At 42.8% G+C, this 24424-nt stretch overlaps 5 protein-coding genes across 5 annotated transcripts; 2 read left to right on the top strand and 3 right to left on the bottom strand.

The window, feature by feature from the left end:
- Positions 1-1244: 1244 nt before the first annotated feature.
- On the bottom strand, positions 1245-1915 carry K441DRAFT_268536 (uncharacterized protein). Its single transcript, XM_067640862.1, has one exon. The coding sequence runs from the start codon at positions 1815-1817 to the stop codon at positions 1320-1322; it is 498 nt and encodes a 165-aa protein (XP_067499441.1). The 5' UTR covers positions 1818-1915; the 3' UTR covers positions 1245-1319.
- Positions 1916-2893: 978 nt separating this feature from the next.
- K441DRAFT_680802 (uncharacterized protein) lies at positions 2894-4486 on the bottom strand (the record flags this gene model as incomplete). The annotated part of the gene is made up of 2 exons (XM_067651402.1): positions 2894-2901; positions 3160-4486. 2 exons carry the CDS (start codon positions 4484-4486, stop codon positions 2894-2896), a joined length of 1335 nt encoding a protein of 444 aa, XP_067499440.1.
- Positions 4487-4885: 399 nt separating this feature from the next.
- Positions 4886-6084, top strand: K441DRAFT_680801 (Isocitrate/isopropylmalate dehydrogenase; the record flags this gene model as incomplete). Its single annotated transcript, XM_067651401.1, has 3 exons — positions 4886-4910; positions 4961-5171; positions 5250-6084. The coding sequence occupies 3 exons, from the start codon at positions 4886-4888 to the stop codon at positions 6082-6084; spliced, it is 1071 nt and encodes a 356-aa protein (XP_067499439.1).
- A 214-nt stretch (positions 6085-6298) lies between these two features.
- K441DRAFT_268457 (DUF1769-domain-containing protein) lies at positions 6299-8002 on the top strand. The gene is made up of 4 exons (XM_067640861.1): positions 6299-6668; positions 6762-7289; positions 7451-7523; positions 7713-8002. Exons 1-4 carry the CDS (start codon positions 6512-6514, stop codon positions 7900-7902), a joined length of 948 nt encoding a protein of 315 aa, XP_067499438.1. The 5' UTR covers positions 6299-6511; the 3' UTR covers positions 7903-8002.
- A 316-nt stretch (positions 8003-8318) lies between these two features.
- On the bottom strand, positions 8319-10827 carry K441DRAFT_644240 (uncharacterized protein). The gene is made up of 2 exons (XM_067646744.1): positions 9071-10827; positions 8319-8933 (listed from the first exon to the last, which is right to left on the bottom strand). The coding sequence occupies exons 1-2, from the start codon at positions 10386-10388 to the stop codon at positions 8809-8811; spliced, it is 1443 nt and encodes a 480-aa protein (XP_067499437.1). The 5' UTR covers positions 10389-10827; the 3' UTR covers positions 8319-8808.
- Positions 10828-24424: the final 13597 nt, after the last annotated feature.

Here is a 24424-nt window from a genome sequence, read left to right as displayed (position 1 = left end):
TAATAGTAATAGAGTTTTAAGTAGAGCTTTAAAGGGGAGATTCGCTTATTTAAGGCGAAATATAGTAGTAACCACTAGGCCGTTCGCAATAATTTTGGCAGCATTAGAATCGCCCTATAAAGTTCTAAAACATAACGTTGGCCGATTATTTATAAAGGCGTTAGTTCGTTGTTAATTAATAGCTAAAATATTTAGTATGGCGCGTGAGTTTGTATGAGAATTATATACAAATTGGCGCGAGGGACTAACAAATTTCCGAACCGTGTACCAGACGACAACAACATAAGATGATTAATCTGTTATGTAAGCAGCTTATGATTGGTTGATCGTCTGGGACCGAGATAATAGGGAGCGAGCATTTTGCCCGCTTATGTAATTCTGCCCTTTACAAACACCCCCTGCGAGCGCAACCGACCGAACATTCTCTCGGCGTCTCCCCCTTCAACACAATCATGGGCGTCGGTAGCGGCCAGCGGAGGCACGGCAGGGTCAGAGATGACTCTGTCACAAACGACGAGCGCCAGTAACTCCAAGGAACCCGATCGGCAGCTGGTGATAGAGCAGAAACGGAATGGGATGAGTTATTTTATAGATAAATAACAAGCACGCAGAAAATACACGGGATGCAGAATTTTGATAGGAGAGTGTATTATTTATCTAACCTACGTTCATTCCACGTATCTATTGTCAACTTGTTAACTTTCCATTTGCCTGGTTTCTATGACATCATACCTCCGTTGGCCTGCACCCTCTAGGATCATTATAGGAGATTTTATTTCGAATATTGGCATAGAGCGCCCCACTCCTTCATCCCGCTTGAATGGCCACTACATTAACTAAAAGGGTGGTTTGACTAGTAAATAAGAAGGTATAACGGAAAAAGTTAAAGATGTTAAAGTAGACGCATGGATGGGTTAATTAATATATTATTTACCCAAACCTCTTTATTCCAACTGCAGGCAGTTCGACCGGAATATCCCCGCGTCTACTCTCAGGCAACTCTGCAACCTGTGGCGCTCTATATTCTTCGCCGCTATAGTCCATTCGCTTATAGACGACGTTTGTGTACCCGGTCACCGGCTCCCGCGCCACGACACCATCCCTCTGTTCGAATTGCGTGCTGGCGTTTGCCAATGCCGCCGCGCGAGATTTGCGAGCATGCAGGATAACTCCCAGAACAGTCACCGCGATGAGAATGGTGGTAATAGGAACCGCAACGCCGATACCGATCTTGGCTCCCTTAGAGAGTCCGTAGCGCGGAGGGTTGGGCTGAGTAGCTGTTGCGAATATCAGCGTATGAAGGAGACGGGTCACAAAGGTCAATGAGACATACATGATGAGGCAGCCGAAATGAACGTCGATGTCATGGTCTCATGCAAACCACCTAACGACCGGGACGACGCCGAAGCACTCAAAGTAACTGTATGAATCGCTGTGGTCACCGACGTGATGACCAACACCGCCGTTGACGTCACTGGGGAAACGGGATCGGAAGTACTGAAGGGAATGGATTGAGGTGAGCTGGTGACCGTAGAGATTCCAGCAGAAGTCACTGGAACCTTCACAGACGTGCTCATGGACGCTGATCCGTCCACGGAGCATTTTCCGCCAGTACACACCCATTCAAAATCGCAGTCGTCGTTGGAATGACAGTTATCTCCAAGACAATGCCCTTCCCATGTGCAGGAGGGTTGTGGAGCTTGGGCGACACGCTTTAGAAGGTTGATTGTATAGTCATTTTCAACGGTTGGAGTGGGAGTAAGGTTGGCGATGGTGTGTTCAACGAAGAGGATCAAGAAAACGAGTAGAAATATCATGGTGACAGTGAAGGGTCTATCTTAGACACGCTGCACCTTGATCCCATTATATACGGAACAAACGTTGATCAGAATATTAAGAAAAAAGAAATGCTATCGAAAGACCTCGCTTTAATTATCTCAGCTTGGGAATTTGCTCCCGCAAGGGCTTCAACATCGACGGCGACCTCGAAATTATCGTTCGACGGCGAGCAAAATGGTCAGGAGACATATACTAAGATGCACACTCACAGCCTTGTGGTGTCAGGTCATCCCACATGTAAAACCACCATATTTACATATACTTTTAACAAACGGCAAGTCCCTAGAGGTGGCTTCTGCTAAGAAGTGTCAGCTCGCTATGATCCAACGAGTGACAGGCGTCGCGCCGCACGCACGCCGCTTTGTCTGCCCATGCCCGAGCCGAACTGTGAGGGACTCAAGCGAATAAAATTGTATAGCCTGTTGCACGACCAGCTTCACCCCCTCCCCTTTAGCGTACCTCAGGCTTGCGGCCGATACCCCCGATACCTATATCGGATAATAAGCCTATCAGCTAATAGTATTACGAGAGTATCCGATAATTCTCCGGTACTTTCAGCCACATTTCTTAGCGTGCAACTATTAATAAGAATAAGTAAAGAGATAAGTTAAATTCTCTTTTATTACTTTCTAGCTACTATATAATAAAGAAACTACAAAGAAATACCTAGAATTCTATAGTCTGCCTAGTCCTTCGCGCATTCTAATACCTCAAGTATCTGTAAAGTAGTCTTTATACGGTCCTATGGAACGCGACGTTAAGAGCCTAAAAATACTCTCTAGTTTATCACTTATTCTAGGTATTAAGAGAACTTTTAATTATAAGTAATAAGAGTCTTAGAAATCTTGTACGCTGTAGAGACTAAGTCCACCATAAAATAGCTATTGAACGGCTATTAAGTGGAGTTAGGCTCTCGTTAATATAGGTATTGAACTTATCCCAGCGTATAGGATAGGATAGAAGAGATTAATTTTATTATAGTTAATAACTACGTGCTATATAAGGCTAGCTAATAAGCCTAATAAAATATATATAAGTCCTTTATATTAAGGAATTAACCCTCTATTTAAAAATAGTTTAGTAGATATTTAATTATTCACAAAACAAATAGAGGGTATTAATTCCTTAGTGAGCTTGCTGAGGTATTGTAACGTTTCCCGCCCCAACGTCGCCATTCGGCCAAAAAGACACGGAGTGCTTGCGAACTTGTTCGCAAGCGCGGCGGGATCTAATATATGTACTCTTACAGGTATGTTCTAGCGTTAAGATTGTTAGTCAAAATGTATGCCTCGCTTTAGGATTTCATATCTTGCGACTCACTTTTTACAACAAGAGTCACTCCTCGCTCGGCGAAAAACTCGACGCAGTTTGTTATCAAATAGTCGACTAATTTTAGTTCCCACACACCAATCTCAACAAGCAGTAAGGACCGGAATCTTTCCGGAGCAACGCGGGCCAGCTCCTCAATCTGATATAGATCATTATAGCCTATCGATTGAATTTTGAGCGTCTGAATGTTCGGAGGAAGAATTTCATCTAAACCCAGTAGGATTTCCAATTTTATAGTAGCAAGTCCCGGTACGTCGACGTACGAAAGCTTCTCGAAAAATTTCAGTGATTCAAACGAGTCAACCATGCAGTGTTTTAAAATGACCGGATCATATTCGTAAATGACTTTTGTTGCGTCAAACCTTAAAGTCTCAAGGGAATGCTTTTGGGTCCGTAAAGCGCGCCCGACCTTCCCGTAGTCATAATCTCCAGGACCAATTTCGGGGCCGTCCCATTGGAAATCGAAAGATTTCAAAGATTTGCAATGGGATAGCATGTCGTAAAGGGCGTCCATGTGTACTACGCTGTCTCTAAAGGTGATTGAGGTGAGCGAAACAACTGAAAGTTCTGGAGGGAGACGTTCGTGAATGCGAGGTCGTTCGTAGGGTTGGTCGCTTGAGCTTATGGAGATGGCATAGGGACAAAATTTATCCATTATGCAACCGGATAGGTCCAAACTCTCTACAGATGGAAGGAAGAGCCATGCTGCTGTACTGTTTAAAGCAAACCTTCTTTTCGCACCGTCCCATTCTTTAACTGTATTGAAGGAGGATAACGTCACTTTCCTAAGAGAGCTGAATGGGAAAGGCCTGAGCAGCCGTCCGTCAGACACAAGCATATCCCAAAGGGCAGTATTTATCAAGTGGGTGGAATCTTGTTTTAGTTGGTTTCCGGAAACGTTATAGTGAAGTTCTCGCAAGTTGGAGGCTTGGGAAAAGAGTAGAAGAACCAGGGCAGGGTCTTCAAGTCTCCAGATTCGCGTCTCATCCGCCTTGGATACCAATAAGCTTTCCCGTGCAGTTCGTATAAAAAGTCGAAGATCGTCATCACCCAGCGGATATCCGGGGGGGCTTTTGGGAGATGGTGGCGGCAGATGCCAGGAATATTCAAATGTCTTAAACAGATAGGTGTAATCCAAACTTATTCTCTTGACATGGCTAGCTAGATGGGGTCGTCGAATGATTGCTCGGAGGAAATGGACAAGTGCTGGGTATTCCAGGAAGGTGTGATGGAATTCTTGATACAGAACCGGCTCGGAAACATAATTGAGGTAGCGATTGGTCAAGCATAGACTCCACAGTGTAGCATTAGGATTCATTGGATATTCCCAAGTCGTAGGATCAGGCCGAAATGTGCTATCATTCAAAGCACTGCGTCTGCTGGATATGTAGGAGAGTATTTCAAGTAAGAGTTCCGCTGGTAAACTATCGAGAGTCGTTGGATTGGTCAATGCAGGAATAGATTTGGCCACCTTGGCTTTCGGAAAGGAAACATCTGTAACATCCTCGTCGACGATTGGGTATATTTTGCAGTGCATGATTTAATGAAATGTAATAAATTTGATTGAAGTTCTTCCTGTTGATGGGACAAAAGAAAACCCGCTACAGTCAGGGTGAGTCACCGACGGCTATTATTCGGCACAACTGCCCTCCTGCATCGGCGCTGAAATGAATTCTATCATCAATTACTTTTTGTTCCCCACCAACAATCAGTTCCAATGGCTGCCAGAACACTTCGAATTGGTAAAGTAGGTCTCTGCAATGAAGCGTCTTTACATCTAACAATCTTGTAGGATTGATACCCGGCGATGGCATTGGGCGGGAAGTTATTCCTGCAGGGCGTCGAATCCTTGAAGCTCTGCCGAGCTCTTTTGGACTACAATTTTCCTTTGTGGATCTTGAAGCTGGCTTCGGGACCTTCAAGAGCACTGGTGCTGCTCTACCAGAGAAAACTGTTGAGACTTTGAAGAAGGAATGCGATGGCGCACTTTTCGGAGCCGTAAGGTAATTGCGCGCACAAAGCCCGAGGTATATAATATTATTTCGAGCCGTCAAGCTGACACCGTGGCATTTTTCTCATAGCTCCCCCACCGTGAAGACCGAGGGTTACTCTTCTCCGATCGTTGCCCTCCGCAAACGTCTAGCTCTATACGCCAACGTGCGTCCCGTGAAGTCAGTAGCAAACGCTAAATCCCCGGTCGACCTCGTTATTGTACGTGAAAATACAGAAGACCTTTACGTTAAAGAGGAGAAGACGTACGATAGCCCAGATGGTAAGATTGCGGAAGCAATCAAGCGCATCTCTGAGCGCGCAAGCTGGAACATAGCTACTATGGCTGGAGACCTTGCTTTACAGAGACAGAGAGTGAGAGAGGCAGGTGGAAAGAGCATCCACCATGGACCAACAGTCACAATCACACACAAGAGTAATGTCTTGAGCCAGACAGATGGGCTTTTCCGCGAAACGTCCCGCAAGGCGCTTGCTCAGGACAAATACCAGATGGTCAATATTGATGAGCAGATCGTGGACAGCATGGTCTACAAGCTATTCCGGCAACCAAGTGACTACGATGTCATTGTGGCGCCTAATCTGTATGGAGACATCCTCAGCGACGGTGCTGCTGCTTTGGTAGGCAGCTTGGGCCTAGTTCCAAGCGCAAACGTGGGCCATGGTTTTGTCATTGGAGAGCCATGCCATGGGTCAGCGCCAGATATTGAAGGCAAGGGAATCTCGAATCCAATTGCGACGATTAGGAGTACCGCTCTTATGTTGGAATTCCAAGGTGAGGAGAAGGCAGCGGCGAAGATATACGCAGCGGTCGATGCAAATCTCGAAGAGGGAAAGCTGCTCACCCCTGACATGGGCGGAAATGCGACCACCGGGCAAGTGATTGAGGACATAATCAAGAGGCTGTAGATGGCATCAGAGTCATGTTGAAATATCCCATATCCCACTTCTTGTAGATAGTTGCAACGCGGATACCTTTGTTTCGGCTGGCAATATCTCAGAAGGACTGAATCTCTCAGCGCTACTTCTCCAGTACAGATACTTTGCGGGAAGTAGAGATACCTCGACTAGAGATGCGGAGGTTCTTCAGTGCTCTTTTCCCAGCATATTTTATGCTCGCGTAGGGAACGACAAAGGGCCCCCGCCAAAGGGCAGGACGTCATTGCTTCGCAACAAATATTGCATCAGACACCAAACGTATAGTAAAATCATCTCACCAAAAGCCTCACCCTTATATATCCCTTCAATTCCTCTTCCGGACCTCTAACACGCCCGGGAAACCCGCCGCGTCAACCTTAGAAATTCCGTCTATCCATCCGCCGCCATCAGCTCCAGCATGGCCCACCACGAAAACTACATCCTCAAAGTAACCGCAGGCCCGACCTACGACCCAACCACGCACCAAGACGTGCACGTCAACAACCCAACGCCCGTCACCATCTCCACCTCGCACCTCGACGCCCGGATCCACGTCCGAATAAAAGACTACCGGGGTAACAGCCCCTCACCCCTCCCTCCCCCTCCATCCCAACCCCACCCACCTCCCAAACACCCTCCCCCACACAGAACTAACCCTCACCCCCTAGGCCTCCCCTCCTCCCCTCCCACATCCCCCTACTTCACCCACCCGCACCACCTCCACGACCGCTACAGCATCGCCTTCACCCTGCGGCCCAAGCGCGCCCTCAGCGGCGCCCACCTCGTCTTTGGCAACGACTTCGACCACCCCATCCGCGACCGCCTGCCCCCGCTCTTCGACAAGGCCTTCGGGATCGTCAAGTGGTGGATCGACCCGGGGCTCGACGGCGATGTGTACGGCGACAAGCCGTTCCTGTACGGCCCGCTGCTGAGCTCGATTAATGTGCTGAGGATTGGGGCCAAGGGGGAGGGTGCGGGGGCGGTGGAGGGGGAGGCGGAGAAGGCGGGCGAGGAGGTCGTGTTTGAGGAGGGAGCGGAAGGGGATGGGGAGGTTGTGCGGAGGGAGTTGGGGGTTCCTGAGGAGCCGGGGGCACGGCGGAAGTTCTTTTTGCAGGGGGAGAGGAGGGAGGAGTTTGTGTTTGAGGAGGGGAGGGTATATGCGTGCGATTTCTTCAATCCGTATTTGGATTTCAATGGTGAGTGGGGTTGTCATTTTTTCGGGCGCGAGGATGCTGGGGTGCTGGGGTGGGAGCGGGAACTGAGGGGGTACTAAGGCCGGTGGGACGAGATGCGCGATTGCTGCCTTTTCTGCATGCTGAGAGTGAGATTTACTGAGCGATGCTGACCCGTCTCCTAGATTTTTCCCTTAAGCTTGGCTATGGCCTCCCGACCATCGGAATCATTAGCCACTGGGACGGACAGCCGTTGCGGTAAGTCGCTGTTCTTCACTCTCTCTTTTTCTCACTCCCTCCTCTCCTCCCTCACCCCCTCTTTTCCTCCCTCAGTTCATCCCCCATCTCACCTCATCTCATCTCGCCTCACTCCTTCCGCATCCCTATCTAAACCTTGACCCCCCTTCTACCCGCCCCTAGCGAACTTCCCTCACCTGACTAACGTAGCACACACACCCTTAGATACGTCCTCAAGGACCGAGAAACCAACACCGAGCTCTTCGTCGTCAGCTTCCAGCTCATACCAACCGAGCAATCAGACACGACAACTGGACAGGAGAGCGGCGAGAGGAGAGAGACAGAGGGAGATGCAGGCGAGCAGGGGAAGTCGACGTATGTGGACGAGGGCGTGGATTAGGACCTGAGGTGTTATATTGAGTCCCCAGATATTATCAACAGCTCTTGAGGGCCAGCGACACTTTAGTGGCTGAGATGGGGAAGGAGTTTGACAGTGTTATGGGAATGGGTTGAGTGCGGGGCTGGTGTATGAATATTTTGTCTTTTTATAGAAGAGAAGATGGGCCGGGTAGTGTTTGGTTGGGATTGCTATGGTGCATTTCAGCGGGTACGATGGCATGGAGAAAAGGGAGTTGGGGGAACAGTGGCGGTTGGCGTTGGGTTGGTAGAGGTGAGGAAGTGAACTTTACGCCTGGTGTGTTTTAGAGAAATGTATAAATGCGGTAGAGGGCTGGAAAGGGCGCGGCTGGTGCACGAGTATTGTTGGTGTTTCATGACGATTGGTTTGTAAAGAGTAGAGAATGCAAATCTTCCATTACAGGATTATTGGCTCTAAAGGATATTCCTAATCTAGCCCGAAGGAGGTTTTCTTACTTGACAAGTCGTTCCATACTAGCGATCGCCAATTGGAGATGTTCAGAGTACATGCACTCCAATAGCCAAGCCGATGTTGTTTCGTATGACACCCATCGAGGGCATATTAAGCGTCCTACATTCCCTACAGAGCTTCAACTAGCTGCTGTCCTTAATACACTATCCTATTGACACTCTCCCAAGTTTAGCACACAATCTGAAACACCTAAAATGCAACTTTCAGACCCAACCCAGCCCGTTAAAACTAGAACTCCGCGCTATGCAAACCGAGCATAGAAGTCAACAAGAAAAGATTGTTCAGTACGAGCCAATGGCTCCACCACGTGCTTGAGCACGGAAACAAGGATAGACTCGCAGGCATCGACTAGCCCCCGTCCATGCTACCCACGCAGCCATGCACTGCTTGGATGGAGGGCTGAGAGTTGGGTTCGGCTCAGGGGATGCGGGTGAATTGGTCGATGTCGACGCGCTGGTAGAACGAGACATGACCGAATGTCTCCCAGTACTGTGCCAGTTTGTCGTGGGAGATGAGGATGAGCTGGGATGGGATGAAGTCGTCTGGGGATTGTGCTGTTAGCTCCATCCTATATTCCGAAACCATAGACACCGTTTGAAAGGGTTTTTCAGATGACTATTAAATGGTGAAGGAAAAGGAAAGAGAGAGGTAAAGGAGGAGTTAGACCTGACAGACATACCTTCCCGAAACCCCGCTGCAGCAATATGCCCCACACACCTAACCACCCTCGCACCCTTAAAGATCTCCTCCTGCGCTACACGGAGCAGCCCATCCCGGCTGATATCGGGCGCAATGAACGTATACTCGCCGCGCGGGATGTTAGGATCGCCCGTCAACTTCACAGCCTCGATCCGCCCGCGATACTTCCGCTCCTCCGGATCCTCCACCCCGATCCGCAGCGCGCCCAACCCCGCCTCCACATCAGCCCCCTCCCCACCCCCGTCGTCTGCTCCCATCGCCGCGCTACCCTCACTCTCCTCACTCCCCACGCTCGCACTCCGCCGCGCCAACGCCCGCTCCGCAGCCTCGGGCAACGGCCCTGGCTCCTCCGGCTGCATAACGACCAGAAACTCGCACCCATGCCCGGAATAATCCCCGCACCAGATGCCGCGCCAGGGCCGCGCGGCGGTCGGCGTGTAGAGCGCGGGATCCAGCGTCGCGAACGTGGCGACATCCTCGCCGACGCGCGTGCCGAGCCCCTGCTGCGGCGCACGGCCGCTGAACTGCACCCACTTGCGCAGCCGGAACGTCGTGCTGCTGAGCTCGCGCAGCCGGCCGGGGCGGTGGCCGGAGCTGCGGTAGCGCGACACGCTCTCGCGACGGGTGCGCTCGGGCGCGGGGATCGTGGCGGGCGGCCAGACGCGCGTGCCGGGGGTGATGGCGGCGGGGGGGAGGGGGCGCGAGAGCAGCAGGCGCGAGAAGAGCCCCGCCGAGGTGGTGGTGGTGATGCCGTGCACGGCCATGGGGATTTCGCGCTGCAGCCGCGAGCCGGTGTCCAGGCTGGTGCGGCGGGCCTGCGCCAGGGCGGCGGTGTCGAGGCGGAGGACGGGCGCGTTCAGGTCGAGCTGGATGCGCGGGGAGAAGGTGTGGATGATGGCGTTCGGGTTCCAGTGCCAGTGCGGGGTGGTGGGTTGGCGGCGCTCCGCCACCAGGGCGTAGGCTTCGATGGCTGGGAGACGCGGGTCGTAGCGCGCGATGAGCAGTTTGCCCGTGTGCTGGTTGTCGGCGAACCAGATCTTGTGCTTGGAGAGGAACCAGTAGGGGTGGTGGTCTATGTAAAGGGACCGCCAGGATGTGGCTGGGTAGGGGCTTTTAAGGATGGTTCCGGGAACGTTGGCTTGGACGAAGGGTTGCCACAGTTGGTCGGAGAGAGTGTGGTTGTGCAAGAGATGGCAGGTTTGAGAAACTTCGGCGAGATCCAGAGGGGAGAGAAAAGAGAGAACATGATGAATAAGCTCGGCAGGGAGAGTAAAGAGAGGAGGCTTGTGAGAGTCCATTGTCTTGACAGTGGCGAGTTGGAGTTTGGGGGGTGGAGTAGTGAAATTATAGCAAGCTTAAGGAGCTATCTGTCAAAGATGTTCTCTCGGGTCGGATAAAGTGATGGTGGGTATAATTATGGCGTATATGGAGGATCGCATCAAGTCTTCACGATTGATGATGTTGGTAGAGATGGAATCGATGGATGACGAAATAAGGTGTCGCGCCCGCATGGGGAGCAGGGCCTGCCCGCAGTCTTAATGCTCCTCACAGATGACCACTACTTGCCAACGTGTGGCGCTGATCTCGTCTGGCAGCACTAGCTGGCGAGAGAGGGAGACTCAGAGGGAGAGAGAGACAGGGAGACTTCACAGAGAGATTGGTACCTTCTTTACCTGCTTAGCTTTTGTCTTAATAGGAAGGTCGCTGACAGTTACTATACAGATAAGAGTATATATTTTTTGTTATGCAAATTTATTCCCCTTTGATGGCATTTAATGCGGGCACGCCAATATTATTACCACAGGAGAGAGACGACGGGGTTATGCGATATCGGCCGGATGCGACGCAGGGTTGTCAAGCAGGATATTCTCCGATCACGCGGATGCGAGCACCGACGGACGAGACTCTCTCATCTTCTTTGTCGAGCTTTTTTTCTTTTTACTCCCGCTTTAATAAGGGAATAATGGCCATTGCTATTAGAAATAAACAAAAGGTACCGATCCGATGAAATAAGGTTGCTGTCAGAAGGGCGGGTTGCCTCATTTTTGCTTTTGCTGACGTTTGTGGCCATGCGCTCCAATCGAGCTGCTGATTGATTCGTTTGTGTCCAGCATCGATTCTGCCTCGCAACCTCAAAGCTCTTTAGCTATGCTGTAATCTTGTACATTCGTGTCTATTCCCTGAACAACGATGGCGTAACTACCAAAACGTATACCGGCATTGGATACTTCACGGCAACAGCTTCATATGTTTAGCGGCTCAAACCCAAGATGACACTTTTATACGTCTTAGACATGAGTTTGGTCTCATAAACCCTCCACATTCCTTCTTTCTCGCCCAGCAAACAGCAACCAGAGAGCCCGCAGCCACCAGTACCAGCGCCGAGCCTTGATATCCTCAAACAATCGTTTAAATAGGGTACGCTCCCGTCTTTAATTTAGGCCACTGCTAGTTACACACCCCTAATCACTGCGCGTACACCCCCCAATTGATACGCACACACCCCCCACCGAACAGGCTTAGATCCTTCCTCTTTAGGTTAGAACGTCACGTGTGTTTGATTTGTATGCATCTGCATCACGAAAATCAAATTTTTGAAATGCAACTTCTATGACTATACCACCACAATTAAGTCTTAATTTTAACTATAGTATAACGTCTTAGCCACCCAGACGAGACAGCTACCCACCCGAGACAGTGCACGGGCCTCCTACGAAAATCAAAATCAAAACATCAAAATACTCCTTGACTATACCATCACTATGTCCTCTACTACCCCCCAATTGCTGTCGCTTAACCAAGAAGATCGAATGCAAATTGTTCTTTAATTATTGGAAGCCAATCCTAATTAATCTGGCCGTTTGCTTGCCCAAATATACGGTCTATCACCTTCTGTTTACCATCATCGTAACGGCCGCTAGTTAAACAAGGAGTATTACCAAAAGCTTTAAAAGCTCTTAGTTATTAAGGAGGACTCCCTAGTTAAATGGATTAATATAATAGGAGCCTAGGGTTAGCCACCTTAAATTTAACACCTTAAATCTATAGTCAAAAGTATCCTTACTGCAAAGAAGCGTCCTCCAGAGGTTGGCCAACACTAGTATAAAAACTTCTTTACCCAACACTTAGAGCTTAAAGCTTAATTCGCCTAAGGCCTTAATTAAAAGCGAAAGGATACTAAGGATCCAGAGATTATTAAAGAGTAGTTTAATCTCTATAAAGCTACTATTACTAAATACATAATTCCCCTAGGCGATTAATATAATATAGATAAGAAAGGAATTGTAATAGGGTTAGGCGATAAGGTTAAGGTGCTTATTCCTTAATTAGAGGCTTAAGCCTTTATTATAAAGCCGGGTAATCGCAATTAGGTGTCTATTATTAAGTACATATCAGAAAGTTAATTAGGAGGTTAATTAGGAGGTTAATTAGGAGGTCAATTAGGAGGTTAATTAGGAGGTCAATCAGGAGGTTAACTAGGAGGTTAATCAGGAAGTCAATTAGGAGGTCAATTAGGAGGTTAACTAGGAGGTCAATGTCACGGAGTGAGTACAAGCGACGATAATATATAACGAGTAGATATTATTAAGCTACGTACATGAACTGTGTGATAAAGTCAAGACGTTGCGTAAGGAAAGAAGGTAGGAAAACGGGAAGAAAGGGTACATATCGTGGACTTGGTTGCTTGGTCAACACGTGCACGGAGCAGAATAGGATTCAGGTGGTGGTCCTGACAGAACTTGGCAGGATTCGGTGGAACTTAGTGGAACTTGGTGGAATATGGCAGAATGCGGCAGATTGCCGTCAGGTTGCCGCAGATTGCTGTTAGATTGCCGTCTCGTGGTCGGTCTCTGGTTGCTGAGTCGGTGGAAACAGGTGGACGTGTATAAGGTGTCACGGGGGTGTCCCGTGACAGTCAATCAGGAAGTTAATTAGGAGGTTAATATTAATTACCTCCCTACCTTATCTTTTAGGGGAAGCAAATGCAACGATCTTAGATATCACCTAGACTTGATCGCGAGATAGTAATTTAAGTAAGCGATTCGGGCTAGACAAATTCGGACATCGTAGTTAATTGGTTAAAACACTTTAACTAATATATAGAGCTACGCCTTTAAGGAATCTATTACTTATTAATTCTTAACGGATACAAGAGCCACGTATTAATATAGTTTGTTAAGTATTGCGAGGCTTATAAGATTATCCCTCTCTATCTACCACCTTATTTAACACACCTACTTTAACCCCTTAATATTGGTATATTTAGCCCTGTTACGGCACTGGCAGAACTAGCAGAACTTGGCAGAACTTGACTGGCAGAACTTGGCAGAACTTTGAGGTCACGTGACTAGAGGACCGCATAAAAGAACCCTACTTCGACCGGCGCTGCTCTTCTTCTCCTTTCCTTTCTCTAGCTTTAGATTCTCGTTTATAAACAATCCAATTATATAGGCTTGCACGTCCCTTATACCATGCTTATACCTTAATTAACTAAGTCGCTAATATTATCTAAAGCTTAAATGGACATGTCTATGTGGCTAAGCGAGCACTATAGCAGCACCCCTGCATCTTAGCAACACTAACATCATCAACATTTACAAAATTAAGCCTTGCTTGCTTGCTTTCTATATTAGTCTCATTCAAGAGCTAATACCTTATTTACTTAATTTCTAATAATTAATTATTACTATTAATAACTTAACGACCTATACGCTCGTCTAAACCTTTGTAAATTGTCTGTAAAAACCTTAAAAACTTAACTAATAATAACACACTTAACGAGCTAAACTCCTCAGAGGTTACCTACTAGTCTCCCTTACCTTCCCCTACACCTTTAGGCGATACGCCGGCGTTATAGTCTCCATCCTCTATAATGGCGCCTCTCTCCGCGGCTTAACGCGAGACTTTAGCTACTAAAAAAGCTAAAGAACGGCTCCAGTAACTATATGAGGAGGACTTAAGGATTAGAAGAGCTTAGGTAAAGGAGGTTAAGAACTAGGCAACCGATTGGAAAATAAGACTCCTTTAGGAATAGGAGGACCGTACCAAAATGCTACGCGTCTGAAAAGAATAGGAAAATCGGGTAACTAAACTCTATATATTAAGCCTTGCTATGGCAGTGTTATCCTTAACCCTAATTAATAAACTGGGTGAGTTGCTCCTATCTATAGCTAATATTCTAAATACCTTCCTCCCTAGCGTCCCAAATAAAGAGATACTTAAGGTATTTTAGGGTACTTTCTTACCTAATAACCTCTCTTGCTTCCGGATATACTAGCTCTAGTCTAAGCCTTAGAATAATATCCTTATTATTAACAGCGTCCTTTCTATAAGACCGAAAGAAGGGATAATAAAAGACTACCCGTCCGTTAAAGTATAGGTAAAGGGCTTCCTTAACTATATAATGATTTTAATTATTATATATAAGAATCTTTTGGTAGATCTTATTTCCTAAATACTTACCTTCTATAATTAAGTTATTTAGCTATCTACTACCTACCAAATTGCTCCCTTAATGACTATGGCCTTAAAGCACCACTCTATAGTTATTTAAAAGAACTAGTTAGAGCTAGCTAACTAGAAGATCTCTAGTAACTTCCTAGATATTTATTACAATCCTAGTACTTATAAATCCGTATCTATCTTAAAACGCGCGTAAGTAAGCACTAATATCTTAAGGACCTATTATAGCTTTAATAGAGGGAAGTATAACCTAGGTAAGGATTGTAAGTTCCCGTATACCTATAGTAAGTATAATAGCCCGCATACTATAAGGAATTGTAAGTAGCAATTACTAGAGGAAAGTGTTAATAAGGAAAAGGAAGAGGAAGAAAAGGATTTTATTAAGCTATACCTATACTCTACCGAAACTGTGCTCTACCTTTATAGTACGGGTAGGCCGAATATTATACTATTATTTCTAGTCTTTCTGCCCTCCTCTCCTCTATAGGACTCTCCCTCCCCCTTAATTATTTAAGCGTAGGGGTATTATCTATCCCTATACCCCAGCAACTTCTAACGCAATATTATTAGTATTTTAAAGTTTAGATACTAAATTAGGGTAGACCTAGAAATTAAGCTCCTCTTTTAGAAGAACTAAGCCTTAATAGCTATAAATACGGTCCTAATCTTAAAGAAGATTAGCGCCGATCTAAATATAGGTAGGATTATAATAGTAACATCTCCCGTTATATCCTTACCGCTAGGTTTAGTACCTAAAGCGGATAGGGGATGGCGCCGTATTTATAACTTATCCTTACTATCTAGCCGATTTATTAACAACTTAATTCCTATAGTATTCGCCACACTATAATATTTAATAGTTAATTAGGTTCTCTAACATGTTATATATATAGGCCATAGTTATATAATTGTTAAGAGGGATATTAAGGACGCCTTTTAGAATATCCTACTTTCTATTAAAGCTTAACGCCTTATAGGGTTCTCCTAGAAGGGTATAGTGTATTTTAAACGTTGCCTCTTATTTAGCCTTTAAACTATACCCTTTTTATTTAATCTTTTTACGGAGGGATTCTACTAGATACTTATCTAATATATCCTAAACGCCGCCTTAAAGCACTATTTAGATGATTTTATTTTTATACTCTTTAACACTTTTATCCTCCCTTAATTGCTTAGTATATATAACCAATTAAGTAACAAATTAGGTATTCTATAAAATGAATTAAAGAATATTAAAGGCACTATAGCTGAAGTCCTAGGTTATATTATAGATACTCTAAAGTCTAAGCTATATCTTTCTCCTTTAAAATAGGCCACTATAATTAAGGAGATTAATAAAGCGTTAAGTAGTAGATCCCTGACGCTAGTTTAGAGTTAAAAACTAGCTAGTAGACTTACTTAGAGCACCTAGGTAATTAGGCTTAGGCGTTTATATAACCGCTCTATTTAGAAGTTTATCTCTACTTTTATAAAGGTAGGTAGTTATTCTTACCAACGGCTAATAGCTAAACTTTGCTAAGACTTATTATAGTAGAGGGATACTCTTACCCTTTTAAATAGTATCCTCTTCTTTAATAATACGGATTAAAAATAATTCTATNTCTTNTTAGANNTATNTAGGATTCTTAGTTATAGGGCCTTCTTCTTCCTTAAGGATTCTTAAGGAATAATATAGCCGCCCTATTCGGTATCTCTACCCTAAGATAATTCTTTAAGCTACTACCCTAATGCAAAACACCGCCTTACCCTAATTAATAAGCGGGAGGTTTGAGCAATTACAACCTCGTTTTAGCTCTAGGTAATATAGTAGGAGTATAGCTTAGTCTATATCTATACAGATAATATAGTAGTACTCTTAGGATTTTAAAATATGGTAGTAAAAGGACTAGGTAATTACCCGCTCTATAAGATTCTCTAACTAGCCGCAGCCTATAATATTACGCTCTATATAAAGTGGGTTTCCTTTATAAAAAACGGGCTAGCTAATACTCTATCTCGTTTTAATTGTAATAGGGTGTTATTACTATACCCGCATTAGGATACTTCTAATTTACCATTACTATACGCTTCTTTATTATATTTAATCTAACGCCGAAATAGAAGACCTAGTTCCTTTTAAAGACCCCCTACCTAATTTCTAAATTAAGGTAAAAGCCCCCTTAGAATGCTTTGGCTAACTATTATAGTATAGCCTCTCTAATAGAATAAGAGATTTATACTATCCCGCAATTAAGAGTTAGGAGGGCTACTATGACCTTTATAGAGTGGTAAAGTACCTAGCGCCCCTTTACTACCTAGGAGAATGGATTACCTAATAGATCTTTGGTAATGCTAGTCCAGGAATAAGCTATATTAAGCCTACTATAGTTAAAGCCTACGTCTCCATAATTCAATCCCATTATATTAACGCTAATTATAACACCTCCGTCTTTAATAATTCTATTATTAAAAGGATTCTAGACGGTGTAATATTTATAAATCCCTTTACTATAGCTAAAAGATTGCTAATTACCAAAGACATCCTCGCTTAATTGGTTACCCTAAATGCCCAATCTATTAAGGATCTTAACTTTAACGCTATTATCACCACGGCCTTTACGGAATTCCTTTATCTAGGCGAGATTACCTACACTAAGGCTTAGAAAGATAGCTACGCCTTCTCTACTATAAAATATACTAGAAACGATATAACGCTAGCAGAGGACTATATAATATTATGTCTAAAGCGTAGTAAAACGGACGTTAATTACTAAGGAGTCTTAATTATAATTGCCGCTTTAGGGCAACCTAAATGCGCAGTTCGAGCTATAAAACACCTATTTAAAAATAACCCCTAACCTAGAAACGCCCCTCTCTTTTACTTTAAGAAATCGGCCTTTATAAGCTATACGGTTAGGAATAAGCTAAAGTATAAAATTGCCGCTCTTAGCCTCTACTCTAAGCTCTATAACGGACACTTATTTTAAAAAGGTGCTGCTTAATACGCTTAAGATAACGGTTTTATAGACGGCTAAATATAGTAACTAGGCCGGTGGTCCTTATAAGCGTTCTAGCTTTACTATTTATTATCCCTAAAAGACCTATTTTAGCTAAGTATAAACTTCTAATATAGAACGCCAATACCGTTCTTATTATTACTCGCCCTAGATACAATAGGCGAAGGTATTTAGGCATAACGGCGTGTAGGAGTGCCTATTTTGGCACTCTAATACATTAACTTAAATCTCTCCTTTCCCCCCCTTTTTTATTTTTTATTTTTTCTTCCCCCTACTCTACCTTATGTGGTATAGGCGCTGCGCTTTTAGGTCTATAGGTATTACGTTTAGTTAAGGCAGGGTAATTCCCTATAAATAGCCTTGTAAATATACCCATTCTTAATTAATACCTTTAAGCCTATACCCACTAATTAGATTAATTAATCCTCTTCTCCATAAGCGTATAAATAATAAATGGATATATCTATATGGCTAAGCGAGTACTATAGCAGCACCCCTATATCTTAGCAACATTAACATTATTAACATTTACAAAATTAAGCCTTGCTTGCTTACTTTCCCTCCCACCCGTACCTTTTTCTTTAGTTATATATTTTGGGCTTTATAAATAGATACTATAGCGATATGCTTACGCACGGGTCCGTAGGTATTACGTTTAGTTAAGGCAGGGCAATCCCCTATAAATGGCCTTGCGAATATACCCATTCTTAATTAATGCCTTTAAGCCTATACCCACCAATTAGATTAATTAATCCTCTTCTCCGCAAGCGTGTAAATAATAGACTACCCTTTCTTTCTAAAAAGGAACTTAAATATATCTATAGGACTATAAATAGGACAAGGATACAGAATAAGACCCTAAGGATATTACTAGGACCATAAGGACAGGACCTAAAGGAAAAGAATAAAACCCTAAGGAAAGGACCTATAAGATACGTATAGACTAGAACCCTTAAAGAAATTACCTAAAATTACCTAATACCCCTACCACCATGCTATAAAATATAGTAGTAGGTAAAATAGCTACAGGACCCTTAAATACTTTAGATAAAGAAATAATTAATGTTTTAACCCCCTAGGCGGAGCTTGCGGCAGCTAATACCAAAATTAAACGACTGCGAGAGCTGCTTAAAGCTAGAGATACCCCTATATCTAATAATAAGTCATTATTAGACAACTAAAGACTTACTACAGTCCTTTAGGCCCTATTTTAGCGCCTTAGTGGATTTACCAAGACCTATATAGTACTAAAGCGGTTAGTAAAGGTCGCGGATCCCCTACTACTTACGGATAAAATAAACCTAATATTTAATAACTAGAAGCTTTAATTACAGGATAAGCTTAAAGTTAATACTAACTACTTTCCTACCCCCTAAGCTAAGATGGCCTACGTTTTCAGCCGTATTAGTAGAGACGTATAGATATATCTACGTCCGCGATACGCCCAGGACTTAGCAGAGCCCTTCCTCTCTAAAGAAGAAATAATTAACTACCTATCTTCTATCTATAAGGACCCTTTTAGGGTATAGAACGCCTACCTTAGCTATAAAAGTCTAAATATAAAAATAACGGAGACCTTTTCAGCCTTTTAGACCTGCTTTTTATACCTAGCTAGATAAGCCTAGATTCCCTAAAAAGACCTACTTCTAGACCTCTTTAATAAGCTTACCCTAGACCTATAGCGGGCCGTACTACTAGCTTATACTATAGTATAAACGTTAAAGGAACTTATAGATTATTACCTAGCTATTAACTAAGGCCTTTGTTAAATTAAGGCACGTGCTAATTAGCTAAAAACTAGAAACCTTATAAACCAGGCCGTAAGTACTGCAAGAACGGCCCGTAGTGCCCTAGCATAATTAATAACCCCTACGGCACCGGCCGCTTAGCCTATAGTTAACCTAGTAGCTAGCTACGTAGCTACCCCTACCGTAGGTCTAGTGTACACCCGGCCTATATATAGCGACCCCTATATATAGGCCCTTAGCGATTAAGAAGCTTACTTCTTATACGGTTAACTAGGCTACTCTATAAGAAACTACTTAATAAAGGCAAAGATAAATAAGGTTTTATTAATCTAGGAGGATAGTACAGAGTTAAAAAAAAAAGAAATCTTAGAGAAAGACTCCTCTCTAGGGTTAAAAGGGATTAATATGTTATATATTAATCTGGGTTAGCTAGTTAGTAGAAGAAGCTATACTATCTCTTATACTTTATTCCGTAATAGATATTAAGTTTTAACCTCTACCTTAGCTAACTCTAAAGTAAATACCTTTACCCTAATTAACACCTAGTATACTATAAAGCTAGCTAACTTTCTTAACGTATTTATAAAAGACCTGCCTAAACTAATTCCTATTCGCGGGTATAACAAATAGGTAGGGTAACCTATTATAAGTATTTTGTAAATACACCTCCGTGTTAATCGGCGAAGGTAGTATAATATTCCCTTCCTAATTACGGACCTTAGAAGCTATAATATAATCTTAGGGAGGAAATGGCTAGCCTATTTAGGTTTATAGCTTAACATATAAAGTAAACGGCTTATCTAGCCCAAAACCCTACCCTTAACCCCTTCTTTTATAAAAGAAATTAGCATTATAATAGAAAATCTAGTATAACCCCAGACTAATACTATCTACTAGGCCGATGCTATACGTAGAGACTAGGCCTTTAAGAAGGATATATAGCTTAACCCGCAACGGATCCATATACTACACCGCCCCTAGGCTACCTATATTACGCTACCCACACTATAGACTTAGGAAGTTAATAGTAATCTACCTAAGTCCTTAGTAGAGAACCTAGGCCCTATACAGCTATAATAGAAGGCCAGGAATATTAAATGGTATACTAAACTAATAGACTAAAAGGATAACTTACAGAAAATAGAACCGAGCTAAGGAAGACTATAAACCCTATACCGCAAAATACGGCCTAATAAATATCCGTAAAGAAACCTATAGACCTCCCACCAGTTAATATCTGCTATATTAGCGCTGTAGGATTCTACTAAAACTTAGTTTAGCTAGATACCGTTACCTTTATAACTAGCTTATATAAAATTGATTAAATAATTAAAGAAAAAGAGACCCTAGCCTAAGAGGAGGATAAGCTTATAAATAAGGAGCTAGTAGAACGGAAACTACCCTATTAGTACTAAGAGTTCAAAAACGTATTCTCCAAGGTAGTATTTAATATACTCCTACCCTACCGACCGTATAACTATAAGATTAAGATTAAACTAGATAAGGAAAACGTCCTTAGCTATACCCCCCTTTATAAATAATCTATTGCCGAATTATAGGCCACTAAGTAGTATATTGTGGATAACCTAGTAAAGGGGTTTATTGAGCCTAGTTAGGCCCCATTTGCCTCCCCTATTCTCTTTATAAAAAAGCTAAACGGAGGACTTTGTTTCTGTATTAACTACTATAAGCTTAATAATATAACCCGCAAAGACCGTTATCCGCTGCCCTTACTAGATAAAACGCTAGCCTAAATAAATAGAGCTAAGGTATTTACAAAGCTTAATATCCGCTAGGCCTTTTACTAAATTAGAATAAACCCTAGATCTATAAACCTTACTATATTTCGGACTTAATACGGATTATATAAATATAAAGTACTTCCTTTTAGACTGACTAACGGACCTACTACGTACCAACAATATATAAATGATATACTCTTTAACTACCTTAATGACTTCTGTACAGCCTACCTAGATAATATTATAATTTACTCCAAAAACAAGTTAGAATATAAGGAGTACGTCTATAAGGTCCTATAATGGCTTTATAATACTAGCCTCTAGGCTAATATTAAGAAGTTAGAGTTTAGTATAAAGTAAATAAAGTACCTAGGGTTTATTATTAGTATGGACGGAATTAAGGCAGACCTAGAAAAGACGGCCGTAATTAATTAATAGGAACCACTACGGACCGTAAAAGGGATATAGTTATTCCTAGGCTTCTATAACTTCTACTAACGCTTTATTAAGAACTATAGTAGAATTACTTAGCCCCTTAGCTGCCTTATAATAAAGGACCAGCCCTTCTACTTTAATACCGTATGTAGGTAGGCTTTTAGTGAACTTAAAAAACGGCTAGTCTCCGCTCCTTTACTCGCCTACTTTAACCTAAAATAGCCCTTAATACTAGAAACGGATGCCTTAGATAGTGTTATTACTAGCGTTTATTCCCAGAAGTAGACGGATAGGGAATAGCACCCTACTGCTTACTACTTAAAGACTATAATAGATGCTGAGCTAAACTACCCAATTTATAATAAAGAAATATTGGCTATTATCTATAGCTTTTAGCACTGGTAAGTATAGTTAAAAGGGACCCCTAAACCTATCTAAGTGGTTTTAGATTATAAGGCCTTAGAATATTTTATAATAATAAAAGCCCTTACGGCCCGGCAGGCGCGCTAGGTAGATATCCTATCCCAGTTTAACTTCCTAATTATATATAGGCTAGGCGCTACTAACCGTGCGGACGCTTTTATAAGGCGTAAATAAGACCTAGATAACTAGATGGCCGTAAAGGTCTTATTATAGACCTAGACGCTACTATAACTAAAGCACCTTAACCCTTAGATACGGGAAGAACTAAGTACTAAATCTTTAAGCGCCGAGATATATCCTATTAACCCTATGGAATTCGACCTTATTAATGAACTACTGTAAGTAAACCGTACGGACCCTTCTTTATAGGAGTACCGTAAAAAGGTAAAGGATGTTACTAGCCTATAGTCCCTTAAAAATGGACTACTTAAGTACTGGGAACGGCTAGTAGTAGTAAAAGAAAAGAACTTATAAACCCGGCTTATTACTAAAGCATATACCTAGGTCTTTACGGCCTACCCTAGAAAAAATAAAACCTGTAAAATTATTAGTGACCGTTACTACTAGCCTAGAATGGTTACGGATATTAACCGTTATATAAGGAACTGCAATAACTGCTATAGGTCTATAATTCCACAAGATAAGACCCTAAGACTATTAAAGCTACTCCTAATACCAGAGCGCCCCTAGTAGTATATCTTTATAGACTTTTATGAACTACTAGTAGACCGTAACGGGTACGATATAGTTATAATCTTGGTTAACCGATTTGGCAAACGCCCTTTCTTAATCCCCTATTATAAGAATATTAATGCTAAAGAGGCGGCCTAACTATATATCTATTACATCTACTAAATTTACGGACTACTAGATACTATTATATCGGACTATAGACTATAGTTTATATCGGCTTTCTGGAACGAGTTTACCCAGATTTTAGAAATTAGGCTAAAGCTTTCTACAGCGTACTACCTCTAGATAGATAGTTAGACGGAGATTATAAATTAATACTTAGACTAGAGACTCCGGCCCTTTATTAACTACTTCTAAGATAACTAGGGCGAACTGCTACCTCTAATAAACTACGCCCAGGCGACCCTACCCTATAACTCTATAGGATTTGCATCTATCTAACTAGAAATAAGGTATTTACCCTAAATAAGCTTTAACTAGGATAGGCTAGAAGGACTATAGACTATACGCAAGAAACTGTCTTATAAGGAAGCTTAGTAGTACGCCAAGCGCTTAGAGGAAGCCTAGATAGTAGCCTATATAAACCTAAAAAAGGCCTAAAAATTAATAAAATAGTAGGCAAATAAGTATAGGCGCGAGCCCAACTTTACCGTAGGTAATATGGTTTGGGTTATAATAAAGAACTAGAAGACGGAACGGCCTAGCTATAAGCTCAATTATTAGATAGCAGGACCGTATAAGGTTCTTAAGAAAATAGGCAATTTATATAAAGTAGAGCTCCTAGATTTAATTAAGGTTTACCCTATCTTTTTACTAGATAAGCTACGGAAGGCTATAAATGACCTATTACCTAGATAAAAGAACGAACCCCCCCTGTCGATTTAAGTCAGTAGCGATAATAAATAGGAAATTAAAGAGATACTAGCCTGTAAGCTAGTAAGGAAAACGCTAAAGTACCGCGTTAGTTGGAAAGGCTATGACTTAGATCCTACCTAGTACCCTATATAGAACTTTATTAGCAGTCCCTATAAGCTTTAAGAATTCTATAGCTGTTACCCTAATAAACTAGGACCGCCAAAGTACCTAGACAAATGGATGGAATGCTAGCATAATAAAGATAATAAGCTACCGGAAGAGCATAAAGATAAGAACGCCCTATGGGCATAATATAGACATACAAAGCCTAAGGGCAGGCTTTTACGGAGGGGGGGGTAATATTACGGCACTGGCAGAACTAGCAGAACTTGGCAGAACTTAACTGGTAGAACTTAGCAGAACTTTGAGGTTATGTAACTAGAGGACCGTATAAAAGAACCCTACTTTAACCAGCGCTGCTCTTCTTCTCCTTTCCTTTCTCTAGCTTTAGATTCTCGTTTATAGACAATCCAATTATATAGGCTTGCACGTCCCTTATACCGTGCTTATACCTCGATTAACTAAGTCGCTAATAAGCCCCTTATTAAAAGCCTATTAAAAGCACCTCTATAACTTCGCCTTCTATAAAGCTGTTAATATTACTAAGCCTAAGTTCCTTAAGTATTACTAAGCTATACAAGACGAAGCTATATAACCATTTAATATAGTAAGCGTATAGTAAGCAACTAGCCTTCTACCATTTAATCCTTTAATTATTTTAGAAAAGATTTGGCTAATAACTCCTTCCTATATAAGCTTTATAGACAAGAATGGCCATAAATTTAATATACCCGTGTCTTCTTTTATAGAGGAAAGACTTACTAAAATATTTAGGCAGCTCTTGCAAGGTGTATTACCCCTATATTCTTAAGCTATACATAATATTTAACAGTTTACATTAAGTACGGTAGCTAATAAT

The sequence above is a fragment of the Cenococcum geophilum genome, assembly GCF_001692895.1.
Source record: "Cenococcum geophilum 1.58 unplaced genomic scaffold K441scaffold_52, whole genome shotgun sequence".
NCBI classification, from domain to species: domain Eukaryota; kingdom Fungi; phylum Ascomycota; class Dothideomycetes; order Gloniales; family Gloniaceae; genus Cenococcum; species Cenococcum geophilum.
This window is presented reverse-complemented; position numbering and strand designations above follow the sequence as displayed.